The following is an 18,022-nucleotide window of genomic DNA, read 5'->3' on the forward strand; positions in this document are numbered from 1 at the left end:
AAGACCAGACAACCATTTATCACTGACCAAAACCTTATCCAACTTTCTAGAAATGTTGGCTGTTCCATAGCTCATATTGGACCATAAGTACTAAACCCCCGTATATCTTAAATCAGTGAATTCACAGTCCAAAATACAATTGTTGATGTCATCCATATCTGCATTCCACTTTTGGGACCCCCCCAAAATTATCATTGGGGTGTCTTATGATATTGAAATCACCTAATAAAGCCCACGGAGACGGAGAAAAAGATGAACGATAGTACTCTTTAACTTGCCTATAAGGAGTTACCATAATGATCAAAACTCTAAAATAAAAACACAATGTGATACAATTTCCTCTAATAATTTTAACCTTCTAAAACGAAAAAGGAAACTAATTTTATGCACACAAATTTTGAGCCACAAACCCAACAATCTCCACCTTGGCTCAAAATTATATCTTCACGTTCTTATTCATAACTCAACCTCGAACAAGGATCTCTTCATACCTTCACCTCAAATAAAGCACTATGATGAACTTGAAAAACAATTTAACAAGGTGGTGGGCATGTTAGAAGGTGGTGGAAAGCGATGGTGGTGGTGGAAGGCAATTGCGGCGGCGATGGTGGTGGAAAGCGGTTACGAAGGCGGCGGAAGGCAGTGGTGGCGGTGAAAGGTGATTGCGGAAGGTGGTAGTGGTGGCAGTGGAAGACAGTGGCGGTGGCGGTGAAAGGTGGTTGTGGAAAACGGTGGTTGAATGTGGTAGTAGTGGTGAAAGATGGTGGCGGTGGTGGCAGTGGTGGTGGAAGGTAATGGCTATGGTGAAAGACAGTGGTGGCGGAAGGTGGTGGCGGTGGTGAAAGGTGATGGTGGCGTTGGTGGTGGTGTTGAAAGGCAATAGCGGTGGTGGTGGTTGCAACAAAGGAAAGCGGTGTCGGTGGTAAAAGTCGTTGGCAGTTGTGGTGATGGAAAGCGACGTGCAATGGTGAAAGTCGGTGGCGATGGTGGCGGTATGATAAGCGCCGAATATTATATATTCAAGCGCCCTAAATTGTATTAGTTACGTCCATTATTTGATTTTGCTATGTAGATTATCTTCATTTGTGCATTTTTGTTTATTTTTAGGTTCATTGGCTTAAAAGAAGCAAGAATGATATTTTGTTGAAATTTGGGATAAGAGAGGCACAATGCCGAAGCTTGGCAGCAGTGGAACCTGACTTTTGTTGCCATTTTCGACCTAGCAAACTCAAGAACTGGACTTCCCTCATAACATGAAAGATTTAGAGCTCTGAATCATCTTTCCAAATCTTTAAGCAGTTCGTCATTCGAAGTTCGGAGCAGAGAGTTATGATCTTCTTATTAGAGGTGCTCAGAACTGCCTGGCAGCAATGAATTTCTGCCTTGATCTTCAATTTCGACCAACCAAACTTGAGAATTAGATCTGTACCAAAACATAAAGTTTTTAGAGCTCTAAGTCAGCTTTCCAAATATTCAAACAGTTTGTCATTCGGAGTTTGGAGCGCAAAGTTATGGCTGTTTTACCAAAGTAGGTCTGGGTGAATCAAAGCAAGCATGGAGCAATCTGTTCCATTTTCGAGTGCTCGAGGCCTTGCTTAGAGTGCTCGAATTTGGGGCAGAATTGCCTTCGGGAATTCTCATTTTGGCAGCCACTTGTGCATTTGTTTCCTCATTTTTTACTTACTTCTTTATGAGGTGGTTGGGGATGTTTTTGGAGGAGAGAGAGAGCTTTGTTGAAGGAGATAAGGCAAGGAAGGCCACACATATCAAAGCTACATTTTTGCAAGATAGAAGAGAGAGAAGAGAGCAAGAAAAAGAGGGGTTCTTCAAGCTCCAAGAAGGTTGCACGAAAATGGCCATGAAGATGGAGCTTCTTCATTCTTCTAGCTTGGCAATGGGTAACTAACTCCCTATCTAGGGAGGTGATGAAGCCCTACTTTGTAACCATGTCTTAGTTTTGGTTTAATCTTGGGAAATATGTATATATATGGCACTTTCATGGTCTAGAGCTTGTATTTGATGTAATGAACATAAACTCTTATAAATGATTATGTTGAATATATTATCTTCTCCTAGAATGTATGTTCTCATAGTTGTATTGCTTTCATTTCCATAGTGACAATGGAAACAAGATTGTGAAAGTGTTTTTATTGGCATGTATTTGAGAATCTTGTTAATCCATAACTTAGGGTCCCCCTTTGATGGATTTATTCTTGATTCTTAGCTCCATGTGCTATCACCATAGTTATTGAAGGGTTTGATAGTCCCTAGCTTAGTGAATATGTGAAGCTACAATTTCATTTAGGTAGTCAAGCATGTATAACTTTGAGGGATTATGCTTAAATCTTGATTCTATGAAATTCTTGGAGATAGTGTAGTAATTTTGTATTGCTATATATCATTGCCATATATCTAATTTGTTTCCCAAGTTAACCACATACTAGCATATTAATAGAGTAGGTAGTGGATTCATCTCCCCAGTCTTTTCTACTTGTATCTCACTTCTTTACATTCCTTGCAATCTACTAGTTTATGCATCTTTACATTTCTACTTTAGTGACAAACAAACAAACCCTTATTACCCCTTATCATTCTAAGAATGATTCTAGACATTTAGGTTGTCTTAGACTAGCGCAGTCCCAGTGGTTCGACTTACCCGACCAATAGCCCTATTTTACAATGATTCGTGCTATTGCGAAGGTTGATGTATGATTGACCAACCGATCAATTTTTGGCGCCGTTGCCGGGGACTGCAAACGGTTTAACAACCAAAGTTTAGGGTTAAATTTAGTTTGATTGTGCATATTGTGTTTTGTGCATATTTTTCGTGTGGTTTAACCATTTTCGTGTTGTAAGATTCTAGGGACTCGAATCTCGCCGTGGGAACGCTAGCAAAGCGTAAGTCTAGAGGACCCCAGGTAAGTTTCTTGACCTTTTAGTTTCACATTGTTAGATATCGTGCATGTGTTAAGCTTAGAAGTAGTTAATTTATTTGCAAGCCCTTGTTGAGGCTATATTATTGTTTTAAATTTCGTGTTCAAGCATCGGTCCTTGTCGTGGCCATTTATTTTCTGTCTTGATAATTGAGGAGAAAGGGAACATCGTATGTGGAGTTGTGGTTGATGAATTGCTTTGTTGAGTATATGCTTTGTTGTTGATGTTCGGTCGTAGGTCACTTTCCTTACCCACAATCGATTCTCCTATTGATATTAACTCTCTTGAAAGAACTCTTAGACGGAACCCTAGGGAACCTACTCTTACACGGGATCTTGAAACTGAATTTAATACAATGGGGGATAATATAGGAAATCCGGGGAATGAAAGGGCTGAAATTCCTAATATCGAGCCAATGACTCTTAGAGATCATTTCATCCCTACCACCTATGCTTCTCCATCTTGCATAGTGATGCCAAACATCGATGCAGCTCAATATGAGATCAAATCGAGTACCATCCAAATGCTTCCATCTTTTCATGATTTTGATAATGAAGATCCATATAAGCATCTCGATGAGTTCCTTGAAATCTGTTCGACCATCCAGTTGAGAGGATTTCCTGAAAATGCACTCCACTTACATCTTTTCCATTCTCCCTAAAGGATAGGGCAAAATATTGGTTGAACTCCCTCGCTCCCAACTCTATTACTTCTTGGGCTCAATTGCAACAAGAATTTCTTAAGAAGTATTATCCGGTGAGTAAAACCAACCAAATGAGGCGTTCCATTCTAAGCTTTTCTCAAGTTGATGGAGAACAACTCCACGAGACTTGGGAAAGGTTACAAGATCTTCTTCGGAAGTGTCCTCATCATTTGATCCCAAAATGACAATTAGTGCAAGCTTTCTATGCCGGCTTGACCGACACCCATAGATTCACGGTTGACTCTTCTTGTGGTGGGATGTTCATGTCCAAGAATGCGGATGAGGCTTGGACCTTACTTAAGAATTTGAGTGAAAATTCACTTCAACACAATTCTCGTAGGGCTCCGACCTCAACCACTCCAAAGAACACCAATCCTTGTCAATAAAAATCAATAAGGGAGAAATCATCTCAAGTGGATGCCATTGCTCATAAATTCTACCAATTGATGGCACCACATCTTCCCCCTTCATTGTCTCAAAATCCGGCAAGTTCGGTTTGTGCTTTATGTACTAGTCCATTCCATCATCTCGGAAGATTGCCCCACACCGGAGCAATTTCCCAATCCCAACCAAGAGCAAGCTAATGCCATGTTCTCAAGGCCCCGGCATAACCTGTATTCTAATACATATAATCTAGGTTGGATAGACTATCCGAATTTTTCGTGGAGGCAACAAGCCCCACAAAATTCCCAACTTCAAAATTAAGGGCCTCAAAATCAGCCCTCTTCTCAATATCAAGGTAGGCCTTTCCAAGCCTCTTCAAGCTACCAACCTCCATACAATCCAAATGTCTCCACTCAACCTCTTGTGAATCCAATTGATGAGATAGTGGCTGCAAACAAGCAAATGATGGAATCATTAAATGTGCAAATGATGGAATCATTAAACAAGCAAATCATGGATTCCAACAAGCAACTCTTGACATCTTTGCAGCCTACTCTCCAAATGGTTCACTCCCATACTCAATCCATAGCTAAGCTCAAAAATCAAGTGGGCCAAATAGCTAATTCGGTGAACCAATTGCTCCAAATGGACAAGGGTAAGCTTCACGCTCAACCATTTGAAAATCCTAGAAGGATTCATGCAATTGACAAAACCTCTTCTCCGAGTGGGCCGAGTCTTGAGCATGTTCAAGCTATCACTACCCTTCGGAGTGGTAAAGTGGTCGACAACAAGGTCGATGGAGACAAAAGTGAACAAAATCCTCCTTTGAAAAATCCAAATTCAAGCTCTTCCAATCCAAATCCAAGTTCTTCTTGTCCAAATACCATTCACGGAAATCCCACGCATGTCACCCCAAATGTGGAAACTTCTTATGAGCCAAAAGCTCCGTTTCCTCAACGTCTCCAAGAGTCGACACATTTTGGGAATAAAAATTGCAAAATTCAAGACATGTGAGAAGTTTTCAAGCAAGTAAAGATAAACTTGCCCCTCTTGGATGCTATCAAGCAAATCCCTCCTTATGCAAATTTTCTCAATGATTTGTGCACTCAAAAGCGAACTTCCAAAAATCATTTGCCAAAGAAAGTAAGACTAACTGAGAATGTGAGTGCGATCATTCAACACAGTGCTCCTCCAAAGTATAAGGATCCGGGCGCCCCAACTATCTTGTATGTCATTGGTGACAACAAGATAGAAAGGGCCCTCCTTGACTTGGGCGCTAGTGTCAATTTGATCCCATACTCGGTTTACTTACAACTTAGGTTGGGAGATCTAAAGCCAACTCCGATAGTGTTGCAATTTGCTGATCGATCTATTAAGCAACCACGGGGAATTATTGAAGATGTGATCATAAAAGTGGACAAATTCTACTTCCCGGTAGACTTCGTGGTTCTTGATATGAAACCAGTCCATGATCCAAGAAAACACATTCCCATAATTCTCGGACGTTCTTTTCTAGCTACAGCTAATGCTTCCATTAACTGTAAATCCGGATTGATGGATATCTCTTTTGGGAATATGAATGTTAAGCTCAATATCTTCAATGCTGTGCAACTTCCTTCAAATGACAATGAGTGTTTTGAAATCACTATTGCTGATGAACACATTCAAAATCCAATCCCACCTCCTTCAATGGAGGATCCCCTACATGCTTGCTTGGTCCCTTTTGATTTTGAGGATTTTGGTGTGGACAAATCCATTCGGGAAGTCAACTCCTTGCTTGATATTCCATCACCATTTTTCTCTCCTTTATGGGAAGCACCAAATCCATCTCTATCTTGGGATTGTCCATCTCCTTCCATTTCTTCACCGGAGTTACCTCAACATTTTGAAGGTGAACCACCGGACAAGGGTAAGGAGAATGTTGGCAAGTTGCTGGAAATTCTTCCAATCATTCCGGCCCAATCTAGAATCATTGTCCATGATACTCAACTTATGAACAAACCATTTGAGTACAATGAGGTATATGAATTGGAGATTGCAAATATGAAAGGTCATGATCCTCCCATTGTTAGTCAAGACAATGACATTCAACGAGCCTCCATAATCTTGAACAAGCAACACCTTTGCTTAAATCTGAAAATAAAAGAAGTAAGATTAAAAGCGATGCTCAAATCCTCTAAGGCCAAACTTGTTTCTCTTCGGAAGGATCAAATTCCCTCACCATTCATTGATCCAAGTTTGAGACCATATGAAGGAGGCAAGTTACATACGGAGCGTTAAGGATCCATCTCTTCAATGGATCCCGATCCTGGTTCGTCTAGCTATCGACATTAAATTTAGCAAAGTAAGGGAATAAATTCTTTCGATGTTCCAAGCTTCCCTACCTCCTTTCCATTGCCTGAGCCTTGAAATTTTCTGGGAAATGGTTTCGAAAAACCAAAAATTTGATTTTTCTGGAATGCTCTTTAGTTGTGTTCCACAATTTTAGACCGGCTTCTTAGACCTTCTCAACTCTTGTTTTCATTCCCGGAAGTTTCTGGCTCTATCGGGCAATTTTCTCGGACTTTCGACTTGGCCCTCACATGCATAGCCTCTCCTCTTCCTGCATAGTTGGATCATGATTCCTAAAAATCATCCATACATTATATTGATATTGCAAAAAGTTGAAAAGTTTCTTAAATTCATTCATGCAGTAGAGAGTAGTTGCAAGGTCTCAAAATTTTTCCCAAATTTCATTCATATATTTATGGGCGGAAAATTGCACAGTTTGAAAAATTTTCTAATTTTTCCATGCATTGCAATGAGGTATATAGTTGAATTTGTCAGCCTTGCATTCGAATGACATGATGTTGCAAAGTTTAAATTTTGTTGCAATGCTTCAAGTTAAAAACATATATACTTTTATGCAAAAATTTTGCATTATTATTATTATTATTAACAATAATAATAATAATAATAAATTTTCATGAACTTGAAACATTGTCTTAAAAAAAAAAAAAAAAAAAAAAAGAGAAGCAATTTTCATTCCTTCATAGGAATTCCATTGCAGCCATGAGCTCATAACTTCATGCATTCATTCATCCAATTTGAGTCCATGCATCCCATGTTACATTTCTTTGTTGCAATCATCCATGCAAACTCATTGCCTTCATATTGCAACATTCAATTTCCATCATGAGCAACTTTATTACTGTGCTCATTGTCTTCATTTTGAGCAATCCCATTTCCCATTTGAGTGCTCGCAGCTTTCAAAGCATCAATCATAGCTCACTGCCTCAATTTAGAGCAATCCAATTTCCATGTGGAGTGCTCGAAATTCCTTGCAGCTGCAATCAAAGTTCAACACCAAAATCACGAGCCTACTGCCTTCATTTAGAGCACTCTAGCTTTCATTTGGAGTGCTCTAAATTTTCAGCCCTTCATTTGCAGCCACTGCCTCATTTTCGAGCACTCTCAATTCCTGTTAGAGTGCTCGAAATTCCTGCACACACCCTCTCGGCACATCACACTCATACACACTAACCCCACCAACCATGCCAACCATGCAACCTTCATCAATCTCTCTCCCACTCACAACCAAAAACAAACCACCCATCATGCATGCAAGCTCTCGCATCCAAACCAACTCTCTCTCTCTCATCAACTCATCATCTCACCACACACCCCTCCATCCACTCTTCTCTTCTCGGCATCCATCTTCAACCCATCTCCTCAACTCCACCTCGCAGCCAACTCCAACCTCTTGTCCACCACCCTCAACCCCTCTACAACAAACCATGCCAACCATGCAACCTTCATCAATCTCTCTCCCACTCACAACCAAAAACAAACCACCCATCATGCATGCAAGCTCCCACATCCAAACCAACTCTCTCTCTCTCATCAACTCACCATCTCACCACACACCCCTCCATCCACTCTTCTCTTCTCGGCATCCATCCTCAACCCATCTCCTCAACTCCACCTCTCGGCCAACCACAAACCCACCATCCAACCCTCACCCCAACCCACTTTCCTTCACCATGCAACCTCCATTAACAATAATACTACTACTACTAAAAAAAAAAAAAGAGAAAAAAAAAGAGAAGCTAAATTTTAAAATTTAAAATATATATATATATATATACATATATATTTATATATATATAGATATAATACTAATAATAATATTACTAAATAAATAAATACATAAATTTTTTGGTTTTGTTTGGATTTTTATCTTGCCATCTCATTCATGTGACTGTTTTTATTTCTGTTTTGATTTTTCTTAAAAGCCTATGCTTTTACATGTGTATAGTAGTTATGTTTTGACAGGTCTTCCTATCCAAGTTTGGGGGACGCGTTTGCGCATTCACATCGATGGATATTTTTGCATTCGTCACTCCACTTGGTAATATTGTTCTTTTACCTTCTTTGCTCTTATTTTCATTTACTTGTCTTCTCACATTGAGGACAATGTGACATTCAAGTTTAGGGGTGCATATATGCATTTTTGGTTTCATAATTTTTGCTAAGCAATGATAGTATAACTTGACACTTGTCGGAGACGAAACATATGGTTAATACCTTGTGTATAGAAGCAATTGACATTTTTGAAAATAAAAAAAAAAAAAAATTGAGTTGAAATGATCATGTGGATTCAAAGTAATCTGTATAAATGTCTCAGTTAGATTCTTGCTGGACTTTACACTCTTTTAAGCTTCACAATGCACAGATGCACATTGGAAACTTAACTTTGAGGCATGCAACTTAATCGACCTTGACCTTGGCCTAGTTAATCTGATTTGATGAACCTAATAGATGAATATCTTTGGCATGATTTAAGTTGTCTTAAAAAAAAAAAAAAATGAGAAGGAAAGAAAATAATGACCAGTTGACGTCCGTAACCTTTCCAACTCGAGCTATTAAGCCTTTGGAGTGTCTCTACACTTAACACCCGAAAGCCATCTGGTTTGGGAGCTGTTGGCCTAACGCTTGCTACAGGGGTTGGTTAGAAAGCTTAAAGGACTTAAACATTGCACGGTCATTCAAAAAAAATTGTAATAAACATGGTTCGTTGGAGTTCGTAGCCTTTCCAACTTGAGCTATTAAGCCCTATGGAGTGTCTCTACACTTAACACCCTAAAGTCATCTAGTTTGGGAGTTGTTGGCCTAACGCTTGCTACATAGGTTGGTTAGAAAGCTTAATGGATTTCAGCACTGCACAACCATTCTATGTTTCATTTTTGAGCTTTAATAAATTGTTAGCAGGTAACAAAAGTTGTCTTGTAAATAAAATCATGCCTTAGGGATTTCATTTAAAGGGGAATTCAATGATTTGAAAACTTGTGCCTTGGAATTGGAAAAGAAAGTAAAAGCCGCATGTTGAAAATCCAATTCACTTTCACTGAAGTAGAGTTGATTTCCATTTAAGAGATGACAATTGAGTTATTTATATGGACGATGATGTTGATGCATGCATGTTGAAATGGTTTTTGTCAATTTTTGTATCAATGTTTCATATATGCATGGTAGTTTTCCCAATGACCCCGTCTCCAGCTCTTTGTTTGTTTCAAGTTGTATTTGAGATATGTATATATTTATTTTCGCCATGGTTGATATTTTTGTTTTAGCATTCCCATTTTTTTTCATTCCATCAAGTTTTTCATTTTTGTTTTTCTAAGGGACTAGCAAAATGTAAGTTTGGGGGTGTGATAAGCGCCGAATATTATATATTCAAGCGCCCTAAATTGCATTAGTTAAGTCCATTATTTGATTTTGCTATGTAGATTATCTTCATTTGTGCATTTTTGTTTTTTTTCAGGTTCATTGGCTTAAAAGAAGCAAGAATGATGTTTTGTTGAAATTTTGGATTAGAGAGGCACAATGCTGAAGCTTGGCAGCAGTGGAACCTGACTTTTGTCGCCATTTTTGACCTAGCAAACTCAAGAACTGGACTTCCCTCATAACATTAAAGATTTAGAGCTCTGAATCAGCTTTCCAAATCTTCAAGCGGTTCATCATTCGGAGTTCGGAGCAGAGAGTTATGATCTTCTTATTAGAGGTGCTCAGAACTGCCTAGCAGCAATGAATTTCTGCCTTTCTCTTCAATTTCGACCAATCAAACTTGAGAATTAGATCTCCACCAAAACATAAAGTTTTTAGAGCTCTAAATCAGATTTCCAAATCTTCAAACGGTTTGTCATTCGGAGTTCGGAGAGCAAAGTTATGACTATTTTACCAAAGTAGGTCCGGGCGAATCAAAGCAAGCATGGAGCAATCTGCTCCATTTTCGAGTGCTCGAGGCCTTGCTTAGAGTGCTCGAATTTGGGGCAGAATTGCCTTCGGGAATTCTCATTTTGGCAGCCACTTGTGCATTGGTTTCCTCATTTTCTACTTACTTCTTTATGAGATGGTTGGAGATGTTTTTGGAGGAGAGAGAGAGCTTTGTTGAAGGAGATAAGGCAAGGAAGGCCACACATATCAAAGCTACATTTTTGCAAGATAGAGGAAAGAGAAGAGAGCAAAAAAAGGAGGGGTTCTTCAAGCTCCAAGAAGGTTGCACGAAAATGGCCATGAAGATGGAGCTTCTTCCTTCTTCTAGCTTGGCAATGGGTAACTAACTCCCTATCTAGGGAGGTGATGAAACCCTACTTTGTAAGCATGTCTTAGTTTTTGTTTAATCTTGGGAAATATGTATATATATGGCACTTTCATGGTCTAGAGCTTGTATTTGATGTAATGAATATAAATTCTTCTAAATGATCATGTTGAATATATTATCTTCTCTTAGAATGTATGTCCTCATGGTTGTATTGCTTTCATTTCCATAGTGACAATGGAAACAAGATTGTGAAACTGTTTTTATTGGTATGTATTTGAGAATCTTGTTAATCCATAGCTTAGGGTCCCCCTTTGATGGATTTATTCTTGATTCTTAGCTCCATGTGCTATCACCATAGTTATTGAGGGGTTTGATAGTCCCTAGCTTAGTGAATATGTGAAGCTACAATTTCATTTAGGTAGTCAAGCATGTATAACTTTGAGGGATTATGCTTAAATCTTGATTCTATGAAATTCTTGGAGATAGTGTAGTAATTTTGTATTGCTATATATCATTGCCATATATCTAATTTGTTTCCCAAGTTAACCACATACTAGCATGTTAATAGAGTAGGTAGTGGATTCATCTCCCTAGTCTTTTCTACTTGTATCTCACTTCTTTACATTTCTTGCAATCTACTAGTTTATGCATCTTTACATTTCTAGTTTAGTGACAAACAAACAAACCCTTATTACCCCTTATCATTCTAAGAATGATTCTAGACATTTAGGTTGCCTTAAACTAGCGCAGTCCCAGTGGTTCAACTTACCCGACCAATAGCCCTATTTTACAATGATTCGTGCTATTGCGAAGGTTGATGTATGATTGACCAATCGATCACGGTAGAAGGCGGTGGTAATAGTGGTAGTGGCGAAAGACGAATGTGGTTGTGGTGGTTTTAAAACTTAGAACATGAGGGTTTTTTGGAAAGAGAAGTGATATATCTTCCGACTTCAATTGTCGAATACTCCTCCGAATATAACGTGGTTGGGAATGAGTTGAAGAGAAAGAGATGTTTACGGGAATTTTTTTAAGAGTTTTAATAGAATCCAACCACGTTGTATTCGTAAGAATAGTCGACAATTAATGTCGGAAGGTCTATCATTTTTCTTTTAGAAAAGTTATTTTTTTAAAAAAAATTATTTGAGAATGGAATGACTATTCCACTGGTTTAGTTTTTGAATGAATTTTTATTATAAAAAGTAAAATTTTATTCTAATAAAAGGATCATTCCTATTTTAAATTACATATTAAACAAAAAAAATAGTTAAAATGATTATTTTATTTTATTCCTGCACACTAAGATGTAGCATAGGTTCGTAAAGTACAAATGTCTTTGCTTAACTGAAATGAATGGACCTGCTTCGGCCATGTTTTGGTTCGTTATGTATTGATTAAGCCGAATGGGTTTGCCTCTGTTTGGGCTCAGCTGTCGGCTTGAACTTTGACCCTAAACGTGGCCCTTTGTAAATTTTCTCATATATATACTGCACAAAATTTTACCTTTCGGAAAGAAAAAAAAAAAACTATCACTTTCAACCCCACTTCTTTTTTAAAGTCAAGAGTTTATAAATACCCTTCCATCCAATAGTATAGTAATACGGAGTAATATTTTACAGAAAATAGTTCATTTCTTTTAAAAAAAATATTTCATGTTACTAATTTTATAAAAAAAATATTTCATGTTACTAACTCGAAGTTTGAACTAATAATTCGCATCTAATATACTGGTGTAACATGTCATTCTTAAGGAGGGAGCGAAGTGTGGGCAAAAAGGGTACGTAAATAAATATATTTCTTGCTTTTCTTTTTGGGGGTTACAAAATTACAAATTCAAGAATTATAATAGATTAATTGCATATTAATTCAGTTTTCTTTTTTGGAGGGGATCAAAATGTACATACTAATTCAAGAATTATAATAGATTAATTGCATATTAATTCAGTTTTCTTTTTTTGGAGGGGGAGGGGGTCATCAAAATGTCCATACTAATTTAGGAATTATAATAGATTAATTGCATATTAATTCACTTTATTTTGGAAAAATTTATTAAAATGTCCATATAATGTCAGTGCAAGTGTAAAAATATATTTGTAATAAATAGTTGATTGGCGGTTTGGTGTGAAAAATGCGACGAGCATTTAAAAAATTAAGTTCACTAAAAATGGCGTGCCTTTTGGCGACTTGTGCTTATACTAAATTAGTTCATACTTCAATAACTTCTCAAATCCTCAATTGAGCTGGTTCATGACCAACATAATAAGAAATTATTGATTAGTTTACCACATCCACCTTAATTTATCAAAACACCTACATGTATATTGTGCACTACAACCTTTAAAATATAACAAACAGATAGTCGTAGAGTAGAAATATAAAGCATCCTACGTTCCAAAATTAAACAGGCCTTTTTAAAAATTTAATTTAAAAGATGAAATTTAATATTTTTTATGTGATATTTATTTTGGAACAACCAAAAATGAAAACGTGAACAATTATTATTATTATTATTTTAAAGAGGGATATATGGCAATTATTATTATTATTATTTTAAAGAGGGATATATGGTAACTGCTATATATAAATGTTCAAATATTTTTTGATGTTAAAAAAAACACTCTTTATATTTTTAAAATTTACCAAATAAGTAAAATTCTTCAATTTGAAGACTAATGAGTGTGTGTAATAGTCCAGTCCGACTCACTCCGTAAACAAAATTATATGTCCTGAGTATAAAAAAAAAAATTATTTAAATTTGAGATAACCTAACCGGGCATTTTGTACTGTACTCTAGACACGTCCAACAAGGACCAACAAAATTCTGCCCAGCAATACCAGAGTGATTGTTGGAGAGAGAGATGGCATCAGGTTGGGGGATAACAGGCAACAAAGGAAGGTGCTACGATTTTTGGATCGACTTTAGCGAGTGTATGTCGCGTTGCAGGGAGCCCAAAGACTGCGTTCTTCTCCGAGAAGACTATCTCGAATGCCTCCACCACTCCAAAGAGGTCTTTCTTTTTTATTCTCAATTTTTTTAACATCTAGATTCGAATTTTCTTTATTCATCTTCATCTATAACCACCAATATCATTCTATCTTTACTGCTGTGCCAATTATTCGATTTGAACCAGGCGATTTAGGGTTTAATGTTTTGGGATAATTTCTAAATTCGATCCAGGTTGTATTTGTTAATTTGCCATGTTAAGTGATGTAATGTCACACACACTGTGTATCATTCGCCAGGTTAAGGGGTTCAAGAATGGGACTTGATCCATCTCTACAGTTAAAATAAAAAAGTAATAATAAATAGAAAACTAAGGTTGGGATTTCTTTTGCCGTGAATGGTTTACTTTCAGGTTAGGACTTGGTCTTAGTTAAAATAATCAATGCTCAGAGAGGCAAAAAATGATCACATAAAATATCTTAGAAATTAACACAAAAATGAAAAAATAAAAATAAAAAATCTCTCCATACTGTTACCATAAGGAAAAACCCTATTGAAGTGTTATCACATTTAACTTCCAAAATTTTTCTAAACCTTATTTATTGCATGTCATACTACTAACAAGAGTTATACTGTGGATAGAAATATAATTTGTCTGTTTCCAAATAGAAGCAATACTGCCTTAACAAAAAGTAAAGAAGCCACATCAGCCATAAAGTATTTATCCTAATAAGAATGGATAAATACAGTTAGATATAATTACAGCTATCAAATCTATCCCCTTTCAATATCCCCTTTTGAAATTTAAGGATAAGAAAGCGTAGCCAAGGATAACACGAGACAATGAGCATGTACATGGCATCTGTAGTCTTTCTAGTATAAATAAATTCAAGTCTTACACTGGAATGGACATAATTTTGCGTCTTAGGGCAGATGGAGTTGATTGGCTTAAACAATGAGTCCAGTTGCCCTGGCGTAATAGAATTAGAAATTGGCTACCAGATTTAGTGGCATGGCATTACACTATTTTACATCACAATAACTATAGGGGTGAAATGTTATGCACTTCTTTCATTATGTCACTCTTTTTCTTATTTAAATTTGTAAAGAATTTGATGGGCAACGGGGAAATGTGTGCTGAACTGTTAATAACTACAATTTATTTAGTGGGAGGAAGATGCTGATCATTTGGTTTCTATGTAACGAGTCAGTTGCACTTCTGCCTTAATTCAAATTCTGTAAATTTGATGAAGGAAGAAAATGAAAATATGTTGGGGATTCTTAGGAAGTGAAATGCGATGACACTGAAAAGAGGTCACGACTGTCTATATTGTGAGAAAAGGTGGACCCATTGTCATTGTCAACTCAATTTATTTGTTAATTCCATTTTCAATGTTATGTACAAAAATTAGATTCAGGGCAGCTTGATGTTAGAAGACACATTATCCACAACTATCTCATCACATATATATATATATATGTATGTATATATATCAATGGGACTTAAACCTATAGGGACTTAAACCTTGACCTTCTACTTTAAAAGGAGAGGAAGTACTGTTAGGTTACAACTCTTGGTCTCTTCCACTGATATTAGATATGCATCTTTAGTTGCAACTCATTCTTGACCTTTACACACACATTAGGATTTTTTTAATTTTTTTGAATAATTTAATATTTTTAACTACAGCAATAACCGCCTGATGTAAGAAATATTAGAGAATAAGGATGTAAATAGCCTAATTATGGGTGATTGACAATAAAAACTCATTCAACCATTTCATTTGCTAAAATGCAAGTAAAAAGTTGCAGTCCATTATTTACAAGTAGGGGTTGTAACCCGCTAAATCCGTTATAGCACAACTTAGTCAAGGCATGGATCTTAAAAATTAATTGGTAAGGAGTGAGTTGGTTCCAGTATGAGAGGTGTGTAGGGTGGCAATCATACTGAGATGCGGGGTGGGAATTCTCCTGGGCCTTGCACACGGTGAAAGGGGATAGAAGGGTGAAGAGAGAAGAATAAGGAAGATGTCCACATGCGGCCACATTATCATTCACCTATAGGGGCATATTTGTTGACCTTGAGTGGTATCCCCTGTCAATCTGTCACTCTAGAAGCTAAGGTGAAGGGCCATGGGTGCATGCATCTGCCTTATCAAATAATTTCCATACTATGGGAAACAGAAGTTCTTGAGATGTCCATTGTTTTTTATTTATTTATTTTGTAAGGTTGCAACAGATGGTGGCATTTTCCAAAATATAAAAGTTGTAAGAGTGATAAGGTTCGAGTAGATGCCTTTTCTGATCTGCCTAATAATGTACTTATTTAGTGATTTATTTATCACAATTATTATTTATTTTTATTTTTTGGTATGTTCTGTACTCTGTTCTTTTTTTCTTTAATCAGTTTGGATGCCTTTCAGGTGTTTTCCTGGTAGGCAACTATGGCTGATAAAGGGGTTTGACAATGTAACATTTTGGAATGATTCTAAAAATATTTAGCCTAGGATGTTGCTTCACTCTATGTTCTTGTCATGGCACCTCATTCTAATTTTTTTGGTTGAGAATGTGCTCATAATCTTCCAGAAGAAGTTAGTTTATACTGAATCCGGTAATGATGTGACCGAAATTCAAGTGAATGCAGTTTTTCTTGTCATCTTTGTTGCTGGTTGGTACCTGCTTGTTTTGTTGATTCTCAGTACATAAATATGGATTTTTATTGCAGTTTCAACGAAGGAATCGAGTTTACAAGGAGGAACAGCGCCAACTGAGAGCTGCTGCACGGAAGACCAAGGAAGGCGGAGATGCTGGAGGAAAAACTCATTGACGGAGTCAATTGATCTTGTCTTGAACTCTTGAGAATAAAGAACACATTTATTTGGCTGTATTCAGTTTGTTCTGGCATGTTAAGTTTTTGTACACGACCCTGTTTTTGCATCTTTTCCCGAATGAGTTCCGTTGTTTTGTGCAAAATGGCAGAGCCAAATGATTTTTCCTTGCATTGGACAGAATTATTATTTACTGTCATTGACAGGGTTTTGATTATTCCTACACCTTTCCATTCCTTTTTTGCTATTTCTCGGATTGCTTTTCACATAATTTGATTTGGGCATGAATTTTATTTGTTTATTTTGCCATGAAACTCTGGTAAATGATCATGTTAAACGTCACCCTCATTTAGTTAGCTGCATCCAATATGGATGCATGTTCGGAGGCATGCGCATTGGCCGCATGGCGTTGTTATTTTGCCATAAGATTCTTGTTGGTTCAATTTACCATACAATCTGAAAACTCATTTAATTGATGATAGTTTTCTGGTAATTCTATGAAAGTAGACTGCAATTTCCTTCTGTTGGAACAAAACTTGTGTGTGAAAATGATATCAAATATGTTGGGGTATCCAAGGAACTTGTAGTATTAATGATTTTGGGTTCCGTTGTTAATTACAGTGATTCAAGTAAACTCAGCTTGTAATGCGTCCCAGTCATCTGTTTTTTTTTTTTTTTTCTTTCAAAGGTAATTAATCTAAATGTTTAAGCTTCACATTTTGTTGTCTAGCACCTTACCTCCATATTTAAGATTTTAATTTGAAAACAAAGGGAGCAACCTGAACAGGGTGAAAATCACCTCAAGTGAAATAGAAATAGTGTGCCATTTACTCCATTTTGAAATGAGTGTTCCAGATATGGGCACGTCACCATAGTTGGGATACATAGTAAGAAAATATTGGAATGTATAGTAAAAAATGTTGGAATGTTCCTTACGAAAATGTGAGGAGAAATAAATTACTGCATAACTAGAGGTGATCCTTGACCGACTTGAACAAGTAAGTATGCTGCCTATGGCTGTATGCTCTCTTTTCTTTTACAATTCTAGACCTGAAGTGGGTTTGACTGCTTGCAATTGATTCACCTTAGAACAAGACACTTCATTGGAAATTTTTTATTGATAGTTTGTATTCAGAAATTTTTTTTTTTCTAAAAAAGAAAAAGAAAAAAGTGAAAGATGCCATGTAATCTTGTCTTGACGTGTAGACGGATGTGTTATCTGTTCTAATAATAATATATATATATTTTTTGACTTTAAAGAGTACAACACTAGGTTCGAACAAGAGAAATATTATTTGTGTAAAATAACAAAAAAAAAAAATTTACTTTTTTAATTCGATTGTTTTGATTGTGTCGTGTAAATTAGAAAAAACAAAAAAAAAGAAAAAGAAAAAAAGAGAAAAAAACCTGAACTATTGCAAATATAACTAATGATATACCAACACAAAAGACAATTTTACCCATTTATTTTTTTATTTCTTATTAAACTATCTTTATTGTCCTTTCCTTATCTAAATACTAATTATTCCATTTACCTAATTTTATTACTTGTATCAATTTATCATAACAATGAAAAAAAAAAAAAGAGTTTAACTTCTACCAAATTTATCCATTTTATAAAATGATTAACTTATTATTAATACCTT

At 36.5% G+C, this 18,022-nt stretch overlaps 1 protein-coding gene across 1 annotated transcript; it reads left to right on the top strand.

The window, feature by feature from the left end:
* The first annotated feature begins 13,366 nt into the window (after nucleotides 1-13,366).
* LOC132268837 (NADH dehydrogenase [ubiquinone] iron-sulfur protein 5-B) lies at nucleotides 13,367-16,593 on the top strand. The gene is made up of 2 exons (XM_059769697.1): nucleotides 13,367-13,612; nucleotides 16,274-16,593. Exons 1-2 carry the CDS (start codon nucleotides 13,463-13,465, stop codon nucleotides 16,373-16,375), a joined length of 252 nt encoding a protein of 83 aa, XP_059625680.1. The 5' UTR covers nucleotides 13,367-13,462; the 3' UTR covers nucleotides 16,376-16,593.
* The last annotated feature ends 1,429 nt before the right edge of the window (nucleotides 16,594-18,022 follow it).

This window comes from Cornus florida, unplaced genomic scaffold (genome assembly GCF_030987335.1).
Source record: "Cornus florida cultivar Cherokee Brave unplaced genomic scaffold, ASM3098733v1 CherokeeBrave_3.0.0_Hap2_Chr08, whole genome shotgun sequence".
Lineage (NCBI taxonomy): Eukaryota > Viridiplantae > Streptophyta > Magnoliopsida > Cornales > Cornaceae > Cornus > Cornus florida.